The sequence below is a fragment of the Mesoplodon bidens genome, assembly GCF_964165515.1.
Source record: "Mesoplodon bidens genome assembly, chromosome: 6".
Lineage (NCBI taxonomy): Eukaryota > Metazoa > Chordata > Mammalia > Artiodactyla > Ziphiidae > Mesoplodon > Mesoplodon bidens.
Genome location: NC_138162.1, coordinates 82,069,623 through 82,094,811, shown reverse-complemented (window position 1 = coordinate 82,094,811; position 25,189 = coordinate 82,069,623). Strand labels below are relative to the sequence as shown.

The 25,189-nt window shown below is 38.6% G+C and overlaps 1 protein-coding gene across 1 annotated transcript in view; it reads right to left on the bottom strand.

Moving 5' to 3' along the window:
• Positions 1–25,189, bottom strand: part of TMC1 (transmembrane channel like 1) — a 396,715-nt gene that overhangs the window by 27,646 nt on the left and 343,880 nt on the right. The window contains exons 14-19 of the mRNA XM_081237467.1: positions 16,722–16,864; positions 12,140–12,284; positions 11,327–11,521; positions 8,379–8,558; positions 8,092–8,253; positions 1,288–1,416 (exon numbers count right to left, since the gene is read on the bottom strand). Coding sequence (XP_081093593.1) covers positions 1,288–1,416; positions 8,092–8,253; positions 8,379–8,558; positions 11,327–11,521; positions 12,140–12,284; positions 16,722–16,864 — 954 coding nt within the window. The remainder of the gene's footprint in view (positions 1–1,287; positions 1,417–8,091; positions 8,254–8,378; positions 8,559–11,326; positions 11,522–12,139; positions 12,285–16,721; positions 16,865–25,189) is intronic.

Here is a 25,189-nt window from a genome sequence, read left to right as displayed (position 1 = left end):
TCAACATAACACCTGCCATGTGACAAGCACAGCTCTAAGCATGAGGTCGAGGCCTCTGGTTTCAGAAAGCTTTCATTACAACACAGGGAGACAGATAATAAGCACGTTCAAAAAAGGAGATGTCAAATAGTTATACATCGTATAAGGAAAATAGAACGGTGCTGAAATAGAGAGTGCCTGATGGGCCACCTTGGATTGGAAGGTCAGAGAAAAGCTCAAAGGAGGTGACAGATTAGGGGTGAGTCCTTAATGACAAGAATCAGCCCTGGCAAGTTCTAGGAACCTGCACCCCTAGAGGGAAGAACAATTAGGGCCGATGCAAGGAGCATCTTGTGTTTGAGCATAAGAAAGACTCCCAGTGTCTGTGCACTTTACAAAGCAAGAGCAAAAGTGGTAGGAGATGAGCTCAGAGAGAAAAAAAGAAGCAGATCACACAGGGTATCAATGGCCTTGGACAGGGATTTGGAATTCATTCTAAATACTTAGAAGCCACTGGAAATACTTGAGCAAATGAGTATCAATACTATCAACTCCTCAGGTCCTATTTCCCAAGATGACAGTTTCATTTGCAAAAGGTGGACAGAGAGATGTGTGCTTTGCTGCCGCTCTCAAACTTTGTGGGGGGACCTGGGGTTGAGCATAGTGGGGGGCTGGTGATGGAGTCAACACCAGTGGGGCTCAGAGAAACCTGTGCTGTTGTTGTGGGGAAGGAAATCAACTTGCCGGAATTCTACTCCACCAGTTGCCAGAGCCCTATCAGTACCCTGGGCCTTTCAGAGCCCCCTGCTTGTGTCTCTGCTGAGCTCTCATTAGACTGTGAGCTTTATGAAGCAAGCAGCGTATTCATTGACTCCTCTGTCCCCCCAGTGTACTGCACAGTGATGCACTTGATAAGAGTCCAGCAGTTGCTTAGTAGAATTCAAAGCAAACAGAAAATGTGCAGTCGATACTACTCATCTTGCCCTGCTTCTAGAAATGCCAGCAAGCTTCATGGGGAGGGAGCTGACTATGGGCCCAAGATTTATTGAGTTCACCATTTTAACAGATAGGTTGAAGTCTGCTGCTTTAGCCATCTGTAATTTTACTAGAATCTATTTTTGCTAGACTATTGCAAGCCATGAGACTCAAGTCTGACCCCCTTCTGAATTAAAACTATACTCATTGGTCTTCATTTATTGACATCTAAAAAACAACCCCACCTCCTAAATTCTTCTTCTTGCATGGTATACGTAAATGACTAAGCACAAAGGAATAATCTGATAAGAGAAAAATGAATATCACACTTACATATCCATATTCCAAATCCCAGCACCAGCAGTAATTGCAAAACCTCACAAAACATGCTCGGAGAAAATCCCCAATGAGAATTGTGACGTAGGTGGTCAGAACATCAGAAACGGTCAGCCGCACAAATTCCTGTTGAGATATTATCTGTATTAAAAGGAGCATTTCTCCCTTCAAATGGTCCTAATGTTAACATCGAATTTGTCATGCTTTCTAAATAGTATTAACTTGAAAACTGCAACTAATGGTAAAGAAACTAGTTAGGCATATCTATCAAGTAAAAAATGTTTCACCCCTATTTTATTAGTCTAAAAATAATTATTTCCTGTGCCCAAACCACTGTATCAGAAGTCTTCCTACTGAGAAGCTTTTATAAGCATGACACGAGAACACAAAACAGGAAAATAATGACAACACAGAAGTTTAAAACTTGAATCTGACAAACAGCAGATAATAAAATAAAATAAATTTTTTATTTATAAAATTAAAAGACAAGCTTGGAAAAAGTACTTGTGGCATATATGATGGAGAACTAGTTTTTCTAACACATTAAAAACTTTTACAAATCAGTACAATAGATGGGCAATTCAATAAGGAAAAAAATGGCAAATGGCACAAATAAGAAAAAAGAAAATATACAGTTAATTAAAATATTCAAAAATACCTAAATCCCACATTATAAAAATACAATTAAAACAATAAATTGTAGCTCCACACAGTGATAAATATTTTAAAATCCATGCTTTTCCATATTGGTGAGAGTGTGGTGAAATAGGCACTGCCATAAACTGACAGAAGTGAAAGTTAGACTGGTGCAACATTTGTGTGTGTGTGGGGGGGAAGTTTGTGAAGATCCACCACATTTTAAAGTGTGTGGAATTTTATTAGGAAAATCCACTTCTAGAAATGTATCCTATGGCGGTATTAGCACAAATGTCCAAATCTATACATATAATTATGAAAGCATTGTTTCTCCCAGATCAAAATTGGAAGCAATTCAAATATACTCAAGAGGAAATTAATTAAATAAAAATGGGTGTCCACACAACAGAATACTGTGAGCTCTTAAACAAAGTGCTATTGTGATTATGGCTGCACAACAATGTGAACATATACCAAAACCCACTGAATTGTGTACTTTAAATGGGTGAGACGTATGGTATGTGAACTATATCTCAATAAACTTGTTTAAAAAGCACTCAAATGCTATGTTCTGATAAGAAATGGATTGTTAAAAATTTACAAAATAGGATTTGTAGCATGAACCCACTTATTAACAAAAAATCCTACACACATATACATGCATGTATATATGTATATGCATAACATGTATATGCATAGAAAAGGTCTGGAAAATTAGAAACTTTTTACCTCAGTGGTGTGGACTTGAAGTTACGTGCAAAATGTGTATGCTGTGAGTTAGAGGGGAAGTTCACTATTTCCTCATGGAACTTATAACAATAGGCAATAAATATAAGAGTAGACATATAATTATAAATTTTCATTATGATCGTTCTCTTCTGCTCTTTCCTTTCTGCTCCTTCCCAATAATTCGTGCCCTAAGATTGAAGACATGGAATATCTAATAAGACATATTTTTCCAGAAATACAGTGTTCTTCTATAATAAAAGAAGTCTTCTGGTTTTTTATTTCCAGCTACCTATATAACCTCACCTCTAAAATAACTAGTGAGAAAGAATCACATCACAGGGCAAGGCCCATTTGACTAGCAGTTATCTGGTTAATTTCCAGTCCCATACTTCAGAGCAGTGCTTCCTAAACTCCAAGTAGTCATGTACCACCTTCACGATTCTTGCCATGTCCAAGTACTATCTGAAATATTATTTACCTAATATTTCTTTTAACTTTAATATACTTTATTTTTAAAAAATAACTCCTATTATTGTAAATAGAAGGTGTATAACATCTGCCATAAACAGTAGTTAACTATAATATAAATATATTAAAAGCTAAAAAAATTATACTGAAAACTTTAATCTATAAGTGTAAAAAAATTATTTTGGCATTAGTTCCCATCAAAAGTAGTGCCTATGAGCCAGTAGTATATTTTGGGAAATGCTATCAAAGAACAGGAGTGGAGATGGAAAAGAATGAAACAGGAAAGGAGAGAAAACCTTTACCCAAGAGAGTGTTAAAAGCTGTCACTACTGGGGCAACTGGGTCTTGATTCTTCTGGGGACCCTCTGAGTAGCCATATAGAATAAGTCTCAGAACTGTCCACCCAAGAGACAGAAGAGTGAAGTATTGCTCCACCAGCTCCCATTCCCATCAGTCAGGGACGGCCCCATGTGGTATTAACGTCCCACTTGGTGACAGCAGAGAAGCAGGGTAAAGGTGAGAATCTGTATACAACTCAGTTGAGATACTGTCTTGTAACAGCTGCATGCAGTCGTTTGCTGCAGCAACAGCTGGAGTAAAAAGGTGAGTGTGAGGTTTCTGCATAATCCATGTGTCTGTATAATCTGATTCCTGTCTAGCTCTCCATATTTTTCTTTGTCTTCTCTACTCCAGTCCCACTGGCTTTCTTTCATACCCTCAAAGTCCATACTTCTTTAGGCCATAGGGTCTTTACATGTGGTCTTCATGCTACTCAATCTTACTTCACCTCTTGACTCAGTTTACACCAACTAATATGCATCACTACAGCATCACTAACTTAGGGAAGTCCCTCACCTCGATGACTAGGGGCAAGCTTCTCTGGCTGCATGCATTGCATTCTGGTAGTGCTTTGTTGCCATTGTAAATTTGCAAATGTTGTATAATTATTTAATTAATGGCTTTGTTCCCAAGAGATTGTAATTGTCACGAGATTGTAATTGTCACAAGGGCAGAGACCGGGTCCACCTTTGTTCCCCATTGCACCGCCAGTATCTAGCACAATACCTGACACTTAGCCTGCACTCAATAAATATGGAGTGAGCAATTGAGTGATAGTAAATTCCTGCGGTTCTCTCTGAACATAACTTTTCTCTTCCCTACTCTTATTCTCCTTTTCATTCCCCAGGCAATTTGAGTTCAGATTCTAATAACTAGCGTCAATTAGAAGTAGGCTGTGAGGGATATTTTTAGGTTTCCACCACCAGGCTGGGAAGACTTCCTCAGTAAGAAAATATTTCAGAGTTGTTTTGAAGTCCTCCACATCCTCCTAAGCATCCTCATCCCAATGGTTGAAATAAAATATTGTTCCTAAGCAATGTCCTAACTTTCACATAAAATAGCAGAAGAGGATTCAAACATTATATTAAAATGTCAAAATATTTATTAACATACCATAAAAGGGATACACTGCTTTATAAGAAAGGAAATTCCAAAAATGGTGGTCCAGCCCACCAAGGGAACACCATCCAATTCCAGTTCCTAGTGTGCTAGGATGGGAGCATGGCCTCCACACAGGCCTTCTGCAGAGCACTGCACTCCACACCTCACACTTTACTCTCCTGACATGTATTTGATCAGTAAACCTAAGAGGCTCATTAGCAAGTGAAGGGAAAATAATAGAGACGGGGCATCACAAAGGGCCACAGACAGCAGATATTCCATGGCAGGAGTCTGGGAGTATGTGTTGATGCTAATTATGTTTCTGGAGGACGGTTCACTATGCAGAAGGACACAAACTCTAATCAGACTGTAGGTAAACTTTGGGCTCCTGTCATTGATTTTCTTTAAGGTCTCGAGCAAATTATTTTACCTTTCTAAGTCATAGTCTCCTCATCTATAAAATGGGGATAATGATATAACTTATCTCAGAGGGTAATTTAAAAATTCAAGGAGGTAATGCTTGGCACACAAGAAGCATTCGATAAATGTGAGCTATTATTGTCATTATCTTCAGCTGTTGTCTGCTTTCTCTCCTTTGCCAAAATGCAGACCTAAGTATATAGCTTCAAAGAGCGGTCCCCCAAGAATGGCTCTGCTGCCTACCTATCAAATGTCACTGGAGATGAGACTAAGTGACTACATCTTGAGATTCCCTGGAGAGATAAAGGAGCCACCAAATTCCTGTATTCAAATTCAAAAAGAGATCAAGTCCCACAGTATCCTTCAGGAAAAACAGAGCAGAGGGCACCCATGGAGAAGAAGAGAAAATATCTGGAATGTTCTCATAGAAAAATGAACAAATCTTTGGGGTTATATCTCCAACATTCCGTGCAAAGCAGCTGCCTTTTACTATTTCTTCTGGAATCACTTTGTTTTAAAAGTGGGTAAAATAAATGTTTCAGAACCACAGCCCTTCCCTCCTGCCGCTCCTGCAGACTTTCCCACAAGCGCTGAATGTTCATTTAGAGAAAGGAAGGTGAAAGAGAAAAGGGAAACCCAACTACAAATGGCAGTTAGAAAAGATGATGAAGCAAGGAAAACCACTAGATAGAGACAGGATTTAAAAAAAAAAAAAAAAAAAAAAGGACAAGACAAGCGGCATGGTACAAGGGCTCCCAAGAAGAAGAATTAAATAATTTTTTCTTTATTTTAATTCAGTGTGTGTGGGAGCATCCCAGAAGCTTCTGCATAATCAGAAAATAAGTATTCTAGATTGCATGACATTCATGTCTAATAAATTGCTGCCTCTGCCTCAGAAGTGAGCAGCTTCCACCTTATTCTTTATACTTAGCTCTATTAATCTTGTTTAACAGGTGTTTGCCTGGTAAAGGGTAGGTTGCTTAGCCCTCATGCCAGTCTGCATTCTGGGATGTACATAAGAGAATATCTCAAACTCTTTGAGTTTGTGAAAACTACACTTTATATTTTTCCACTTCTCTCAACTCTTGCTGAAGATTTAGGGAGCAGCCTAGATGTGATAAAACAGACTTGTGTTAAGTGCCGTGACCAGATTTTGCTTCAAGAAGTTTTAAAACATGGAAACCCATATACTCCTGTGTATTCACTTCCTATTGCTGCTGTAAGAAATTACCACAAAATTAGTGGCTTAAAACAACATAAACATAAACTGTTCTGGAGTTCAGAAGCCTAAAATTAAGGTGCAGGCATCAGGGCGAAATCTGTGTCCTTGCCTTTTCCAGCTTCCAGAGGCCACCTGCATTCCTTGGCTCATGGACCCCTACCGCCACCTTTAAAGGGCATCTCTCCAACCTCTGGTTCCACTGTCACAGCCAGTTTTTCTGACTGACTCTTGTCTCCCATTTATAAGCATGTGTGATTTTGTTAGGCTCACCGCATAATCCAAGATATTTTTCCTATCCCCAGATCTTTAACTTAATCACATTGGTAAAGTCCATTTTACTGTGTAAGGTAACATATTCACAGTTTCCAGGGATTAGAACATGGACGTTTTTGAGGGGTTATTATTCTGTCTACCACATCATGTATCACAAGCATCTCTCTACCAAGTGCAGGCAGGTTTCATTTAGTTTATTATTGCATACATAGTATGTTCCTGTAAATGTGTATGAAATGTGCTTGTCTGAAAATCAATTATTTAATAACATGTAACTGGAAAGGGAAGGGTTTATCTGGTCCCTAAAAGCCTAAAATATAAAATAGAATTCTTACTTATATCATACATTTTGGACTTGGTCTTCAGTGATGTCTGTCTAGCATTATATCCATTTTCCTTACTTTTTCCCACAATTGAAATCACAGATGAGTGGCTTAAGTCAGATGAGTATCTGAAGCTGAGGGCATCTAATGATATCTGTATTTGTTTAAATTAGCTTCATAAGACTAATGCTAACTTTCAATTTTCCATTTATCTTACAAAAAAATAAGTACACAGTAAAAAATTATTTCAAATAATTTCCCAAAGACCACATTATTGCTGAAACTGAACTGTTGTCTGACAGACAGAAGCACTATGACATATTTTAAAATGTCTGTCCATCAAGGATGAACCAAAGTTCAAAATCAGTTTATGAAGTGCACATGAGGAATGTCAATTCTAATGAGATAAAATTAAAGGCTTTTCAAAATATAAATTGGATATGTATAGAAATAAGAGACCTGAAGTAGGTTTTTTGTTTTTGTTTGGTTTGGTTTCCCTTTATTGAACAGAAAGCCATATGAAACATTATCTCTTTTATCTGCTAAAATACCACTAGTCTTGGACTGGGGTCATTTATACAGTCATCTGAAAACAACAAACCTAAAATAGTATTTCCTTTCATGCTTAAGGGGCAATTATTTGACAAAAATTAACATTATTGAAATGAGTATTAGTGTATGTTCCCAAAAGAATCTTTTCTTTTTTTTATGGAAAAAAGGTAACACTGGGGCTTCCCTGGTGGTGCAGTGGTTGAGAGTCTGCCTGTCGATACAGGGGACAAGAGTTCGTGCCCCAGTCTGGGAGGATCCCACATGCCGCGGTGTGGCTGGGCCCGTGACCCATGGCCGCTGAGCCTGCACGTCCGGAGCCTGTGCTCCGCAAGGGGAGAGGCCACAACAGTGAGAGGCCCACATACCGCAAAAAAAAAAAAAAAAAAGGTAACACTAACTAGAGTCCCACTTAAATATTTACTTGGGTTGTATCTAAATCTGGGTGTTTTATTATAACACAGATAGACAGTAAACATTTTCTCAGACCATTTTAAAATATCCTTCCTTTACATGCAACTGTAAAAGGGGTGTAAATGTACTACTTACCCGAATGGATGCATGTGAGGACTACAAGAGATAATATATATGAAATTCACAGCCAGCATATGGTGAACAGTCAATAAGTCTCAGCTATTTTCATTAATAAGCAATAAAAAACAGGCCACGCTTATGGAAGAAATAGTGACCCTGCTCTTTTTTAATCCATTAACTGTTATGCACTTCTGTTTGTGACATTACCTGCCCCACCATTGTTTCCCAGCAGGGTCCTCGAGGTACATCTGCAGGGTGCACAAAAAAGGGTGGCCCAGTGGTATTTCCAGTGAGTGATGCATTGTAGGCCTTGATCATGTTGGCTTCCCATAGGGTAATATTGGCCTTTACTAGCTTCTCCTCTTCAATCTAGAAAGCAGAGGAATGGAAACAAAAATGAAGACAACAGAGATTTCAAAGGCATTTCTGGCAATTTTGAGACTGGGAATCTAACAACATGCTGATGGCAAGGACAATCCAGACACAAGATTTACCTTGTTGTTAATCTCATCCATCAAGGCAAGAATAAATACATACAAGTTGCCTAAAAGAAGAGCAAAAATGCGTCCCAGGAGCCATTTCAGAGCGATGAGGGGATGGTAGTCTTCCAATTCAGCAAATAAGTCAAACAATGTTGGACAGAACATCCCCAGGAGGGACATGACCATGTTCATCTACAAGAAGACACAGGGGTGAACCAAGTTAATTGGTGTTTAAAAATTAATGCTTTCCTACAAATTTGCAAGATTCCAGCTAGATTCCTTTGATATTTTGTAAGACTAAAATTATTTCATGCATTTTTAAAATTTGATCTTGTTAAAACAACAGAGACAATATTCAACTCATATTTTCAAGACGTACATGTGTGTGAGCTTGTAGATGTGCCAGTAATAATAGTGTTTCCTAGTATAATGAGGGATGCGATTTACATTACTTTCTATGCAGAGAACATTTACTGTTATACATGGTAACTGATTCTGCACTTCACAACAAGATTTCCAAAGGAAATGGAAAATGATCTGCTTGAGGAATGAGGTCCAAATTGGAAATACTAATTGGGCAGTCATCAGCACATGGGCTAGTTTAATCAGTTAGAATGGATGAATTCCTTGAGATGGGCCCAGGACTAAATACTGAGTTTGCAAGGATGCAAACTAAAAGGGGCAAAAAGAAAAAAAGAAAGAAAGAAAACAGAATTGACTTTATCAAAGAAAACAGAGAGAACGTTCAGAAAAAAACAAAGGAGAATACATGGCGTAATGTCATCAAAGCCAAGGCAGAAAAGTTTCAAAAATGAAGAACTGGCTTATAATGCCAAAGGTAAGAGAATTATGAAAGAGAGAGAGAGAGAGAATGAAAATATGACAAGCTGGAAATCTGTGGCCCTTATCTCCAGATTGATTGGCACACTTATGATTATATTATTAGGCTAAATTAAGTCAAGGAAAAGAATACAGAGCATGTACTACTTTTATAATGGGGGAAAAAAACCTTTAAATAAAGTTTTAAAAAAAGGTTCCAGGGCTTCCCTGGTGGCGCAGTGGTTGAGAGTCCACCTGCCGATGCAGGGGACACGGGTTCGTGCCCCAGTCCGGAAAGATCCCACATGCCGCGGAGTGGCTGGGCCCGTGAGCCATGGCCACTGAGCCTGTGCGTCTGGAGCCTGTTCTCCGCAACGGGAGAGGCCATAGCAGTGAGAGGCCCGCATACCGCAAAAAAAAAAAAAAAAAAAAAGGTTCCAGGTGACTCTGGCAATGTTTTTACCTGAATACCTGGCTCAAACTGTCACTGTTTAACATTTCCCATTTCCACCTGGTAGACTCCATGTTTTGAATGATTAGAACTACCAAACTATATTGAGAAAATAATTGTCAATATGTTTTTCCCTTTTGACTAAGAACATTGTATAAGTATGACCAGCAGGAGCTAAAAGTCAGCATGACATAACATAAAATCAGCCTGATATAATTTCAGCCTAAAGTAAAAACTTGGCAGAGCTATGCAATCTTATATAAGGTAAATTTAAATTCTGTTTCATCAAATTTGTAAAGCTTTTCACGAATTCCCATTATTACCTTTGTTGGCCCCTAGGAATCAGGGGTCCACTAAGATGGATATTAAACATGTACTTACAAAGAGTGACCCTTTTGATGATAATCAATTATCCCTCCTTTTCTGTGGTTTATTAATACAAAAATATGATCAGTACAAACCATGGACCAAAGTGGCATGATAATTTTGCCTATAAATGCTATCATAACTGCAAGGATAATTTTGAAAGCAAACTTAGTAATGCTGTGAGGTTCCCCTTTGTTTTAAATAAGTAAAATAACTCCACCTAATGACTCTCTGTTTTACAGGTTTCCATGAAATGTCTATGTCATCATAGGCTCTTAAATACATGGTCTCCCATCTTCAGTGTTACTGCTTCTGAAATACCTAGAATGTTTTTGTTTGGAGCCTTTTGTTTTAAGTAGGTTATACCATTTTCTGTGCAAGATTCTTCTAGGAAATTCTATGCTTATGAAGACTTTCATAATTTGTTTGGTCTACAAGACTCTGCAGAAGTTTCAGTGTGGGAAATCTACACTTCCCACTGCCTAAATCTCCACACACTGAAAATGCGCAAGTTCAAAATGATGCCACATTGTATTCTAGAACATTTTATGAAAGGGAACAGACCCAAGAAACAACACATGACCAGTGATTTCCTGATTCTAAATATCTACCTCTGACCTCTTTTCTTGGACCTGCTAAATGGGCAGATACCCTGAAGACAAATCACAATCATAATATTTAATTCCTCTCAAAGAGCAGGCCTTCCTCATTTGAATAGCATTTGGAGGAGGAGGTAATAGGGTAAGGAGAGGAGGTGGAGCAGTTAGGCTGCTAGTGAAAAACAGAGAGAGGCCCAGTCCTGCCCAAAGTGGGGGAGGCAATCTGAATGTTTCCAGTGAAATAAACATAAGAACCCAGGGATTTATCATTGCTGCTTCAAAGAATTCAGGGGACAATTGGATCTTTCAAAGATAGATGCAGGACCTGCAGAGAAAGCAACATAGGGTCATGGAAAGAGTGCTGAGCTTGAAATCAAGATTCCTAAATTTTAACTCTCATTGTTCTCCATGGTTCTGAGACCATGAACACATCACCTAATCTGAGATTCATTATCTCTGTCTATAAAATGTACTGGTTGGAATATGTGCTCTAATCTCTCTTCCAACTCTACCTTTCCCTAATGTCACAAAGAGAAAAACAGACAGTAGACAGATTTGGAAGTAAGGCTGGAATAGGGACATGTGTGCTGAGGTTGGTTCACTCTCAGGTCAGGATGACAGAGATAGGTAAAGAGCGGCCATATTTCATGTCCCAACATTGAAGCACAACCCACAAAATCTCAAATGTCAGATTCTAAGCACATAAAAAGCATGCAGAGACGAACTTCATTTTTTTCCCACCACCCAAGGGTGTCAGGATCTTGCTGCGCAAATTCCTGGGATCGCTTCACAGCCCAAAAGATGAGGTATCCACTCCCGCCAAGTGTTAGAAACACGAAGAAGTTAGCAAGAAACCTCAGGAATCTGATCAAGTGGACGTTTTCTTCTACTTGGGCTGCTCTTTCTTCTATTATAGCTTCCTGTACCCAGGCAAAACAGAAAGAAAAAAGAAATATCTGAGCTACAAAAAGTATCATGAACTCAGGAATTGTTTCTGCAAACATCAGAAAGTGAGGAATGAAAATGTAAACTGAATCTGGGATTCCACAAACCAGGTGAATATTGCCAGCAAGTGAGAAAAAGTAAGAGAGAGAAGGAAGAATTCTTACAAACAAATTCTGGTTGAGTTAATATTTACTAGGATAGCCTTCATTCTGAAGTCTCTTCTAGTACAGTTTTTTAAAACAACTACAAAATAATACTTTCGAGTCATTTAAAATATTGGGCTAATGTATTCCTGTAAATAATTAGCGAGCATTGTTCTATTATTTAAAATATCTGATTCTGATTACTAATGGTTGGCTGTTTCAAGCCAATGGCATTGTTTTATTACCAAATTTAGAGAGAGGTAATGTTGTCATGGGTCATCAATCATTTTCCAGTCATAATCAGAACCCTGCCCAGATCCTGGTAGGAAGAAATGATGAGTTAATCTTTCTTTTAATTGTCAAGATCCTTTGCCACCTAGACCATTTGGAATGGCTCCAATTTTACTCTTAGAAATACCAAGAAAAGGCTCTTGAAGTTGGTGTTTTTACCTTAAAGTTCATTGTGATAGAATTGAATTTGTTGTCTGCTGTTTCAGGATTGCCAATCAGGAAGTCCCAGCTGGTGAACACCTTCCAGCTGAAGTTGAAGGTGTTGTCGTCACCACCTCCGTCATCACCAATATTTTTGGTCATCCTGTACAAACAGGAAGTTTAATCCAGCAGCCAGAATACAAGCAGAAAGGGGGAGGTTAGGGAATAGCAAAACATCATAATTATAAGGAAATTGGAGAAGCAATATCTAAACGACATATACTTTCAAACAAGTTTGTTCTAATAACCAGAAAATAAAAGTTTATTTAAAAAATTTTTTTGTTTTAATTTTTTAAGCTGTTCATTTTCTACTCCTTAGATTAAAAGACTACTAACCATTGATGATTTTAACAATTAAACAGGTTATATAAAATTACGTATTTTTTATTCCTTTTCCTAAACTGTTTTCCTAGGGTCATATACAAGGCTCTGAAACTTTTGTGGGATAAGGATCTCTTTAGAAATCCGATGAAAACCACCAGGCCCCTCATCAGGAAAAACATATGTATAGACTCAAACTGTTATACACAATTTTAGTTGGTTTCCAGACCCTGTGAAGCCTAGGGATGGATTAACCCAGGTCAGATCAGGAAACTCCTTCACAGATTTCAATTCCCCTTAGAATCTCCTTCCAAAGAGTGATTACACTGAATGCATGGAATTTTTCCATACTCGACAACTCTTGACCAAAAATCGAGATGTTTATACAACTTTAATAGCAAGTGGTTACACATATTCTAATCAGTGATGTTTTAATTTTTTTTTTTTTTGCTTGGACAGTTTAAAGTACATTTACTTACTTCAGTGGTTAAAGATCTATATTCCACTGACTCCACTTCCTTTTTTTCCCCTACCACTATAAAGTGCAAAATTAAAATATTATATGATATATATTATAAAATGGTCCCACAAGGTTTTAGTTTTTTAAATATTGCAGTGATGTGGAACTGAAAAAAGAAAGGAGTACAGTGACATAAAGCTGACAATGTAGTTTGGCAGGTATCTCTAAGGTCATCTAAATTCCCCCACTGTTTAGTCCTATTCCTTACAGAGGTTTATATATTTCAGATGGGCTAATGTGTTTGAAAAATAACCCAAAATAATTATTCCTTACATCAGTCTACCACTTTACCCTTTGCAAATGGTATTGATGTATATTATCATATTTGTCCTTCTCAAAAACTTAACAAGAGGTCACAGTAGTTAATATTATTCTCTTTTTACAGTTGGGGAAGCTGAAGGATAAAATTATCAAGTGATTTGCTGGCCATTATACAGAAGTAAACCACAGGGGTGGGTTAAGGGCTTAGGTTTTCTGACTTCATTCTGGTACCCAAGCTAGGATACCATGAGATATGTTGAACCATACAAAGTGCCTTTTTGTAGGTCAAAAAAGGGTTGAAATCAAACATTTCCAATGGATTAACCTAGGGAGAAAATGATTTTTTTGATTAAGATGCCATCACCCCTTTTTACACTGTCACTGAGCAAAGGGCAGGGCCTCAAGTAAAACTGACCACTTGACAGATAAGTCTTGAATGGAGCTTTATCACAGGCAAGATTTTGTAGCTGTAGACAGCCTTCAATTGAGAGAAGGGAGCTCTAGCCGGACAAGCAAACAGGGAACATCTAGCATGTGGAATTGACAAGAAAGGGAGTGAAATACTAAAAGGGAGTGAAGAAAGGGAGGAAGGATATTGAAGACAACTTCTGCTAACAACACATTTTTACTAAGAGATGGCCCTGATAGCTATAGAATATTTCATGTACAGCTCCATTCCTTGTCTGTAGAGAAAAAAAGTGTACATACTTAAACAAAAATTCCTCCTTTTTCAAGGGGGTTATATTTTTGAACAACTATATCTTTGAGAAGCTACCTCAACATATAATTTGCAAGGAATGATGGAAGTCTTGCTTTGCCAGGGACTGAGTAGGTTTCCAGGGCACAAGACTCAATGTTAAAGCCAGGAGAGTCCTGGGTCAACAAAGTTAGTCACCCTATCTTAAAATCTCAAAGTGCTTTCTTGGATATCTAGCTAATTTTCCTTCCAATTTCCCTATTAATTAATCAAATATAGATATTTGCTTCCCTTTTATGGATGAGGATGCTGAAGACAAAGAATATGGGCAAGAGGGCAAAGTCCACCAGTTGCCTAGTTGATTTCAGTATTCAATTTTAGTTTCCCTTGATTTGAGTCATGTATCCCATAAAGCCACTCATGTTTATTCCAAGAATGTATTTGTTTGGGGCCAGTGGTGGGGGAAAGAGATGATATAGGATTCTGAACAATGGTTTATATCTCATCAGCTGTTCTTCTACCAAGCCTTGCCCCCGGGGCTAGGAGTGGGGTAGGAGTCATAAATAGCTTTGGAATTGTCTTGCCATATAGGCCAGTGAGCTTAAACTACTTGCCAATATGGTAATGAACAACCAAAGGTCCCCTGCCAGAGGGAGGGACCAAAATCAGACTGGTTTGGGTGGCATAACATGGATGACTTTGAGGGGGAAAATGTAGAATTTGTGCCTTACAGCTATCCTAAATGGCATCTTTGAGCTAATAAGAAAAGCTGCCATTTCCTGTAGAGCTGCACTAGCTAATAAGTTTGCCACCAGCAATATGTGGTTACTGAGCACTTGAAATGCAACTAGTGTGAAACATACATAAGATTTCAAAGACTTAGTACCAAAAAAGACAGAGAATATCTCAATAATAATTTTAGATTGATTATATGTTGAAGGAATACTTTTGATATATTGAGTTAAATAAAATATATTATTAAAATATATTCCACCTATGTATTTGTTTAATATAGTTACTAGAATATTTTAAATTATATGTATCTGGTCTTATAGTTCTTTGTATAATGCTGTTCTAGATGCTTTACACTCATCTGCCAGAAAATTATTATAATAAATGTGCAAATCTATTAATGTATAACTACATAACCATATGTGACTACCCTACTGCTGGGGCTATCATATGACCTCAATTCCTACCATGTTGGCTTTGTTTAGTTTTTCAATAAGCCTATGAATTATAATCCTAATAACACAGTTAACATTTGTCAATCACCGTATGCCAGCTATGTTCTAAGTGTTTGTATGTACTGACTCATTTTGTCCTCATAGCCATCCTAACATCAAGGTGTTATTACACCTCTATTAGAAAAGGGAAAATAGAGCAGTTGAACAATTTATCAAAGTTCTTTTAGAATGGGCTAGAGCTGGTATTTGATTCCATGAAGAATGGCTCAAGAGCCCACTAGGGTATGTAGCCTCTGCATAGTCACTAAAAGAAGCTGAGGACTTGGACATCCATAGACATGCTTCTTCAGTGACTATGGAGACTAAAGGACCAATAGGGAAACGATACTCACAAGGCCTCTGTAATGTAACTGTACCCTTGACTTTAGTCCTGCCAAATCAAAATGGCCAAAAGACTAGAAATATCTTAGATTTTTTGGAATGTGGTAGTACTTGATCAGGTAGACAGATACTTTACATACTTAGGGTCTCTGATTACACTTGGACAACTAGATAAAGATTTTGGATATGGGATCTCCATTAAGGCCTTTTTCAAGTCCTGAAAGGGCTTAAAAACTAAGCATAATAGTTTTCTCCGGAGGAACCAATAAGTTTGGCAGGGACAGGACACAAAGCATGCCAAAGACTGTTCCAGAAAGCTCCTGCTCAAGAGGACTTGGACCCTCAGGTAGAGGTCCTTCCCTGAAATGAAGCAAAAGGCCAATTTACCTTGGGCATAGTTAAATAAAAGGGTGAAGACTTTAATTGAGATGTTTCAAGGCCTGCTAAACTGGTTCAGAAAATTAGCTAAAGGATGGATTATTCATATTATTTATAGCCCTAAATGACTGTGCCAGGTTTCTGCAGTGTCTTCAAGTGAGGTTTTAAAAATATATTTCAGACAGGGAGAAAAAATGAGCTGCAGTTTCATCAGTGCCCCAATGAAATTCTTTTCCATGCTCTAATAAATCCTCTTCAAAAATAAAACATGACTATATAGTTGATCATGATGGTCTCGTTGAGGGGCATTTGTTTTTGCTGTCTTACACAGCTGAAATTTTTTGGATGAGTGATTATTCTGGGTTTGTTTGTTTGTTTGTTTTAATGAACAGAGAACAACAGATTCTGTCTATTGAGCTGATTCTGCAAGTCACAAACCTCTCTGTATGCAAAAAGAGGGGTCAGCAGCTGTTTCCCTGTCTTGTTTGAAACATTGATTCACACCTTAAAGTACAAAAAAGCACAATTTTAAAATATACTTAACCACAGGATAGGCATGCAACCATCACTGTGACCCAGTGAGATGATCAAAGTCCTGCACTTGTGTTCAACCCTTTTGTTTGGGAGATGTAATAGTCTAACATTAGTGTAGGTATTAAAAACACATTTTATCTCTTAAATACTCTGCATTCTCTAGACATGAAACAGAAAAAAGAAAAATCCAATTCTCAAATTAATTTTTCCATTTGATTCCAGAAATCACTGCTTGCTTCCCAAGAGACCAATGAAACTTACTCTTTAAGGACAACCAGAAAGCTGTATCCAATGCACATGATCCCCACCAGAAAATAGGATAGTGGCAGTCTGAAATTCATCCATCCAATTGTTCGTTTATTGTCGTAATAGCCATAAAAGAGGACGGAATATTGAGCCAACCCCTAAAATCCAACAACAAAGTCACTTAGCAGATGCTGTGAAGAGCAACTCAAAGAAAAAAGATCGACTTCTAAGAGGAATAACAAAATGACATTAATTTTCAAACTTGGGAGATGGCTCTGACATGAGCCCTATTGTTTTGCTTCATGGAGTGACTGTTTCAGCTGCCACATTGATTGACAGCCTCTTGGTTTACTTGAAATTCGGGGACTACTAAATAGGCCAAATTTTTAACCAAATATAGGCTTGCTCAGCTGTGGAGCCATTACCGTGAAATGCCCACTGATTGAAACATCAAAACACACTTCATGGTGTCATTAAATGTACAATTTTAAGAGCCTGCTTAATATTGGGGGGAGGATCTGAAACGTGCTTCCTCAAAGTGTCATGGCAGGTTTCCACTTCCAGTCACCTGAGCCACAGTTAGATTGGTTCTCCATAAACCACAGAGGCCACATCTCAGCTCACACTTAGCAAAAACAAGGAGCAGGTGAGATGACATTGGAACCAATATGCACAACCTTCCATTCATCAAGACTATTATCCCCTAACAAGCATGTTTATTCATGAAATTACATGCTGTTTCCCAAAAATTATCTGCCAGGGTTGGAATAACCATCTTCCAAAGCCACCTGAGTAACTACTCTCTATACACAGAACATTGCATATTTTGATGTTGCTTCCCTTATAATAGTCTTCATTTTTCTCTCCTTCTCTCATTCACTGTGTTCTTCACTCTTAGCTTGGCAGCATTGTTTCTGTATTACTGTATATCCACTTCCCCAGCTTCTCTCTGACTTCATCTCTCTGACAATAACTTAAAACTACTATGCTTTGTGAAGTGAGAAGATAATTGCAGTAATAATATCAATCAATAAATTTTTTTGAGCCAGTAGCATGTGCTGAACACCTTACTTCTTCTTACAGAATCCTCACAAGAACCCTCTTGAAGTGGCTACCGTTAGGGGCAATCATTTTCCTCTACACTTGTTACTTGCCATGTAGAGAAGAACCATAACTGTAAAACTCCCAGCCCTTCTCCACTGCCTCATACTAACCCCAGGGAGGAGAAACTCATCTGACAGTAGAGCATGGGTGAGGAATGGGGATGAGATGGGGCACCACTCTTCCTCCTCCTTTGAGATCCCATGCTGTGCTCTGTCCCTGTGAGGGGCATCCTGTCCTGGTCTAGGACTGCTGGGTAGGAAGGTCTGCCTCTGAAGCCCACTTGCCCATAAAAAGATGCCCTATTCTTTAATATCAGCTTTAACAATAATAAAGATGGCATGTTGACCTCCACCTGTCTAACCCTTTGTCTTATTTCTGGTTAGCTCACAACCTGGGTTGACAAGGTAGAGGTTGTTATTTACCACCACTTCCCCACCTGAAAAAGACTAAATAGCTCTACACCTATGTTACAGATGAAGAAACTGAGCTTTAAAGAAGTTAAGTAACTTGTCCATGTTCACATAGCTAGTACGTGACAGAGTCTGAACCTGAACAGGGTCTGTCTAATTCACATCTATATGCTTAACCGCTGTGCTATACTGTTTCTCCTATGCTTTCTTTGCCTACCAGGACTTGTATCATACTAATGCCATATCTACCCAGCAAAACAAAGAAACAAGAAGTCCCTGGACCCCTGGATTGGTTCAGAGTGGGTGCCAGGACCTCCTGGAAAGGATCTAGACACTCCTTTTGAAAAGATTTCAAAGGGCCTCATCATCACATACATAAACATTACAACCTGACTTCTTTTTCTAATTCATAATGACAGTATTGGGATTAAAAGCCACCTCCAAAATAACATGAAAGGAGAAAGTAGATATGTAACAAATATCTGGTGAGCTTGTTAGGTTAGCACAGTAGCTTCTGGGGCAGCTAACTCACCTGGTGTATGTGTCATTCAGCAGATGTTCAATGGCTGTACTTAATAAATATTAGATCACAACCAGTGGGGGTAAGAGCCCTTTTTTTGGAATCCTGATTACTTCGCAAAGGTTTCTTCAGTTGATCTATTTCTACATATGCAGTGAAGCATGTGAACAAAAGAGGAGGTACTGTTGAAGTGCACAATTTTTAAAAGCCTTATCCAATCCATCTCAGTAGCATATTGAGGGGTGGTTTTAAACACACAAAGGCTTAAAAGAGGTCTCCTCCTCCCCTTCCACCCTGTGGCCCACCACACACCATACATCTTTCCCTTTCCCTTAAAACTCCAATAGCAGACATCTGGAAGTGACTAAAATAGCAACGACTCCTAGCCTAGCCAAGGTTCCATTCGGTTTCCATGTCAGCGCACATGGCTTTCCCTGTGGGAGCACTCTCCCATCCCAAAAATCTGTGACAGAGAAACCACAGTCAGAGCCAAGTTTCAAATGAGCACAGAAAATTCCTGTCCAACTCTAGGTTCCATGCTTGCACATTGTCTACCAAGACTCTAATTTCTGTTTGAATGCTGCAGCTGGTCTAGTCCACAGAAACCAACACACATCTATGAGAAAGCTTTGATGATGCAGTCGCTAGGAATCAACTCATGTATTTATTTGTCTAGAACTTATTTATTGGGAACTTATTTGCCAAATACTATACATAGATGGAGTGGGAGACTGGATTACAGAGGCCCCTAGAAAAAGTTCTGCATGCAAATGTCCCCTTTATAAGTATGTGTCACCTGAAATTATATTAGAGTTCCATCCCTTTGGTGTTTCTCACTACAAATAAATACTCACTGTGAAAGACAACATTCTATCCCCATGACGGTAAATGAGTTTCATCATCCTTAGTAAGCCTTTTTAGTTTGTAGTAACTGTCAGACCATTATTTTGAAAAAAAAAATCGTGAAGTCAGAACTAGTAGGAAAGGAAGCTATAACTTGTGAACTGTGCCTGCTGAGGGTATGTGAAGGGGAAGTAGTACCACAGTAGTAGGAGTATATTTCTACTTTTCTCTGAGCTGTTATCAGTCATTTATACCTTAGTGTTAAAGAAAACTTCACAGCTGCATAGCACAGGGAGATCAGCTCGGTGCTTTGTGACCGCCTGGAGGGGTGGGATAGGGAGGGTGGGAGGGAGACGCAAAAGGGAGGGGATATGGGAACATATGTATATGTATAACTGATTAAATTTGTTATAAAGCAAAAAATAAAAAATAAAAATTAAAAAATAAAAATTAAAAAAATAAATAAATAAATAAAAAAGAAAGCTTCAAGTGTGGATGAAAGATAGGGAATGACATCATTTAAATTCTGATACGCTCAGGACATGGGAGAGAAGCAAGGAGTGAGATGGCTAACAACACCCAAAACAAACCTCGACCAACTTTATAAGAATAGCAGCCAGCCTGGCACTTTTGTGGTGCATGCTGAGATCCAGCCCCCGGCCACCCTCCTTCTCTCCAACCAGACGTGCCAAGTTCCATCTAATGCTTTGCTCGCCTCCGAGTTTCTTTTCCTTTTGCTCCAACCCAGATCCAGAGTTATAAAACTGATGTTATACGGTTCTAAGCTAGGAAGCATGTAGATTACAATGAAGCTGAGCTGAGCCTTCACAGATCCTCTCATTTTCAGTAGAGGGAATGAACTTCTACCTGTCTATGGGACCCTAGGCAGTGAACTCTGGCCCTCAAAAAGCTGTGAAGTAGACAGTTTTTTTTGGTGCCCATCCATGCATAAAAGACTCAGAGTGGTTGTCTAATATCACACAGGTAGTATGTGGTAGGATTCAAATCCAAGTCTGTCTAAATCCCATGACTGAGTTCTTTTCATTATGCCACACTGCCTTTTTAACCATGCTGGTTTCTGTAAAGAAAACTTCTGTTTGCCTTTTGTGCCATGATCCACAACTGACACTAATGGTGGGAATTCTAGATCATATGCCCAATACCCGTTACACATCTCACTCCACTTGGATGTTCCACAAGAACCTTAAACTCAGTCCATTGTAAAAGTTCTCCCAGAGAAGCAAGAAGAACTACAATCCTGCAGCCTGTGGAACAAAAAACCACATTCACAGAAAGACAGACAAGATGAAAAGGCAGAGGGCTATGTACCAGATGAAGGAACAAGACAAAACCCCAGAAAAACAACTAAATGAAATGGAGATAGGCAATCTTCCAGAAAAACAATTCAGAATACTGATAGTGAAGATGATCCAGGACCTCGGAAAAACAATGGAGGCAAAGATCGAGAAGCTGCAAGAAATGTTTAATAGAAGTGGAAGAATTAAAGAACAAACAAACAGAGATAAGGAATACAATAACTGAAATGAAAATACACTAGAAGGAATCAATAGCAGAATAACTAAGGCAGAAGAACGGATAAGTGACCTGGAAGACAAAATCGTGGAATTCACTGCTGTGGAACAGAATAAAGAAAAAAGAATGAAAAGAAATGAAAACAGCTTAAGAGACCTCTGGGACAACATTAAACACAACAACATTCGCATTATAGGGGTCCCAGAAGGAGAAGAGAGAGAGAAAGGACCCGAGAAAATATCTGAAGAGATTATAGTCAAAAAGTTCCTTAACGTGGGAAAGGAAATAGCCACCCAAGTCCAGGAAGCGCAGAGAGTCCCATACAGGATAAACCCAAGGAAAAACATACCATGACACATAGCAATCAAACTGGCAAAAATTAAAGACAAAGAAAAATTATTGAAAGCACCAAGGGAAAAATGACAAATAACATACACGGGAACTCCTATAAGATCAACAGCTGATTTCTCAGCAGAAACTCTACAAGCCAGAAGGGAGTGGCATGATATACCTGAAGTGAGGAAACAGAAGAAACTACAACCAAGATTACTCTACCTAGCAAGGATCTCATTCAGATTTGATGGAGAAATCAGAAGCTTAACAGACAGGCAAAAGCTAAGAGAATTCAGCACCACCAAACCAGCTCTACAACAAATGCTAAAGGAACTTCTCTAAGTGGGAAACACAAGAGAAGAAAAGGACCTACAAAAACAAACCCAAAACAATTAAGAAAATGGTAATAGGAACATACATATCAATAATTACCTTAAACGTCAATAGATTAAATGCTCCAACCAAAAGACACAGGATTGCTGAATGGATACAAAAACAAGACCCATCTATATGCTGTCTACAAGAGACCCACTTCAGACCTAGGGACACATTCAGACTGAAAGTGAGGGGATGGAAAAAGATATTCCATGCAAATGGAAATCCAAAGAAAGCTGGAGTAGCAATACTCATATCAGATAAAATAGACTTTAAAATAAAGAATGTTACAAGAGACAAGGAAGGACACTACATAATGATCAAGATATCAATCCAAGAAGAAGATATAACAATTATAAATATATATGCACCCAACACAGGAGCACCTCAATAAATAAGGCAACTGCTAACAGCTCTAAAAGAGGAAATCGACAGTAACACAATAATAGTGGGGGACTTTAACACCTCACTTACACCAAATGGACAGATCATCCAAACAGAAAATTAATAAGGAAACACAAGCTTTAAATGACACAATAGATGAGATAGATTTAATTGATATTTCTAGGACATTGCACCCAAAAACAGATTACACTTTCTTCTCATGTGCACATGGAACATTCTCCAGGATAGATCATATCTTGGGTCACAAATCAAGCCTCAGTAAATTTAAGAAAATTGAAATCATATCAAGCATCTTTTCTGACCACAGCGCTATGAGACTAGATATCACTTACAGGAAAAAAACTGTAAAAAAACACAAATACATGGAGGCTAAATGAGATGTTACTAAATAACCAAGAGATCACAGAGGAAATAAAAAAATACCTAGAGACAAAGGACAATGAAAACACAACAATCCAAAACCTATGGGATCCAGCAAAAGTAGAAAAAAGAAAAAACTCAAGTAAACAATCTAAACTTACACGTAAAGGAATGAGAGAAAAAAGAAGAAACAAAACCCAAAGTTAGCAGAAAGAAAGAAATCATAAAGATCAGAGCAGAAATAAATGAAATAGAAACAAAGAAAACAATAGCAAATATCAATTAAACTAAGAGCTGGTTCCTTGAGAAGATAAACAAAATTGATAAACCATTAGCCAGACTCATCAAGAAAAAGAGGAAGAGGACTCAAATCAATAAAATTAGAAATGAAAAAGGAGAAGTCACAACAGTCACCCCAGGAGTACAAAGCATCCTAACAGACGATTATAAGCAACTCTATGCCAATAAAATGGACAACCTGGAAGAAATGGACAAACTCTTAGAAAAACACAACCTGCCAAGACTGAATCAGGAAGACATAGAAAATATGAACAGACTAATCACAAGTAATGAAATTGAAACTGTGATTAAAAATCTTCCAACAAACAAAAGCCCAGGACCAGATGGCTTCAGAGGCAAATTCTATCAAACACTTAGAGAAGAGCTAACACCTATCCTTCTCAAACTCTTCTAAAATATAGCAGAGGGAGGAACACTCCCAAACTCATTCTACGAGGCCACCATCACCCTAATACCAAAACCAGACAAAGATGTCACAAAGAAAGAAAACTACAGGCCAATATCACTGATGAACATAGATGCAAAAATCCTCAACAAAATACTTGCAAACAGAATCCAACAGCACATTAAAAGGATCATACACCATGATCAAGTGGGGTTTATTCCAGGAATGCAAGGATTCTTCCATATACGCAAATCAATCAACGTGATACACCATATTAACAAACTGAAGGAGAAAAACCATATGATCATCTCAATAAATGCAGAGAAAGCTTTCAACAAAATTCAACACCCATTTATGATAAAACCCCTGCAGAGGGCTTCCCTGGTGGCGCAGTGGTTGAGAATCCGCCTGCCGATGCAGGGGACATGGGTTCGTGCCCCGGTCCGGGAAGATCCCACATGCCGCGGAGCGGCTGGGCCCGTGAGCCATGGCTGCTGAGCCTGCGTGTCCGGAGCCTGTGCTCCGCAACGGGAGAGGCCACAACAGTGAGAGGCCCGCATACTGCAAAAAAAAAAAAAAAAAAAAAAAACCCTGCAGAAAGTAGGCATAGAGGGAACCTTCCTCATCATAATAAAGGCCATATATGACAAAACCACAGCCAACATCGTCCTCAATGGTGAAATACTGAAACCATTTCCACTACAATCAGGAACAAGACAAGGTTGCCCACTCTCACCACTCTTTTTTTTTTTTTTTTTTTTTTTTTGCAGTACGTGGGCCTCTCACTGTTGTGGACTCTCCCGTTGTGGAGCACAGGCTCCGGACGCGCAGGCTTAGCAGCCATGGCTCATGGGCCCAGCCGCTCCGCGGCATGTGGGATCTTCCCAGACCGGGGCACGAACCCATGTCCCCTGCTTCAGCAGGCGGACTCTCAACCACTGCGCCACCAGGGAAGCCCTCACCACTCTTATTCAGCATAGTTTTGGAAGTTTTAGCCACAGCAATCAGAGAAGAAAAGGAAATGAAAGGAATCCAAATTGGAAAAGAAGTAAAGCTGTCACTGTTTGCAGATGACATGATACTATACATAGAGAATCCTAAAGATGCTACCAGAAAACTACTAGAGCTAATCAATGAATTTGGTAACGTAGCAGGGTACAAAATTAATGCACAGAAATCTCTGGCATTCCTATACACTAATGATAAAAAATCTGAAAGTGAAATTAAGAAAACACTCCCATTTACCACTGCAACAAAAAGAATAAAATATCTAGGAATAAACCTACCTAAGGAGACAAAAGACCTGTATGCAGAAAATTATAAGACACTGATGAAAGAAATTAAAGATGATACAAATAGATGGAGAGATATACCATGTTCTTGGATTGGAAGAATCAACATTGTGAAAATGACTCTACTACCCAAAGCAATCTACAGATTCAATGCAATCCCTATCAAACTACCACTGGCATTTTTCACAGAACTAGAACAAAAAATTTCACAATTTGTATGGAAACACAAAAGACCGTGAATAGCCAAAGCAATCTTGAGAACAAAAAACGGAGCTGGAGGAATCAGGCTCCCTGACTTCTATACTACAAAGCTACAGTAATCAAAACAGTATGGTACTGGCAAAAATACAGAAATATAGACCAATGCAACAGGATAGAAAGCCCAGAGATAAACCCACGCACATATGGTCACCTTATCTTTGATAAAGGAGGCAAGAGTATACAGTGGAGAAAAGACAGCCTCTACAATAAGTGGTGCTGGGAAAACTGGATAGGTACATGTAAAAGTATGAGATTAGAACACTCCTTAATACCATACACAAAAATAAGCTCAAAATGGATTAAAGACCTAAATGTAAGGCCAGAAACTATCAAACTCTTCAAGGAAAATATAGGCAGAATAC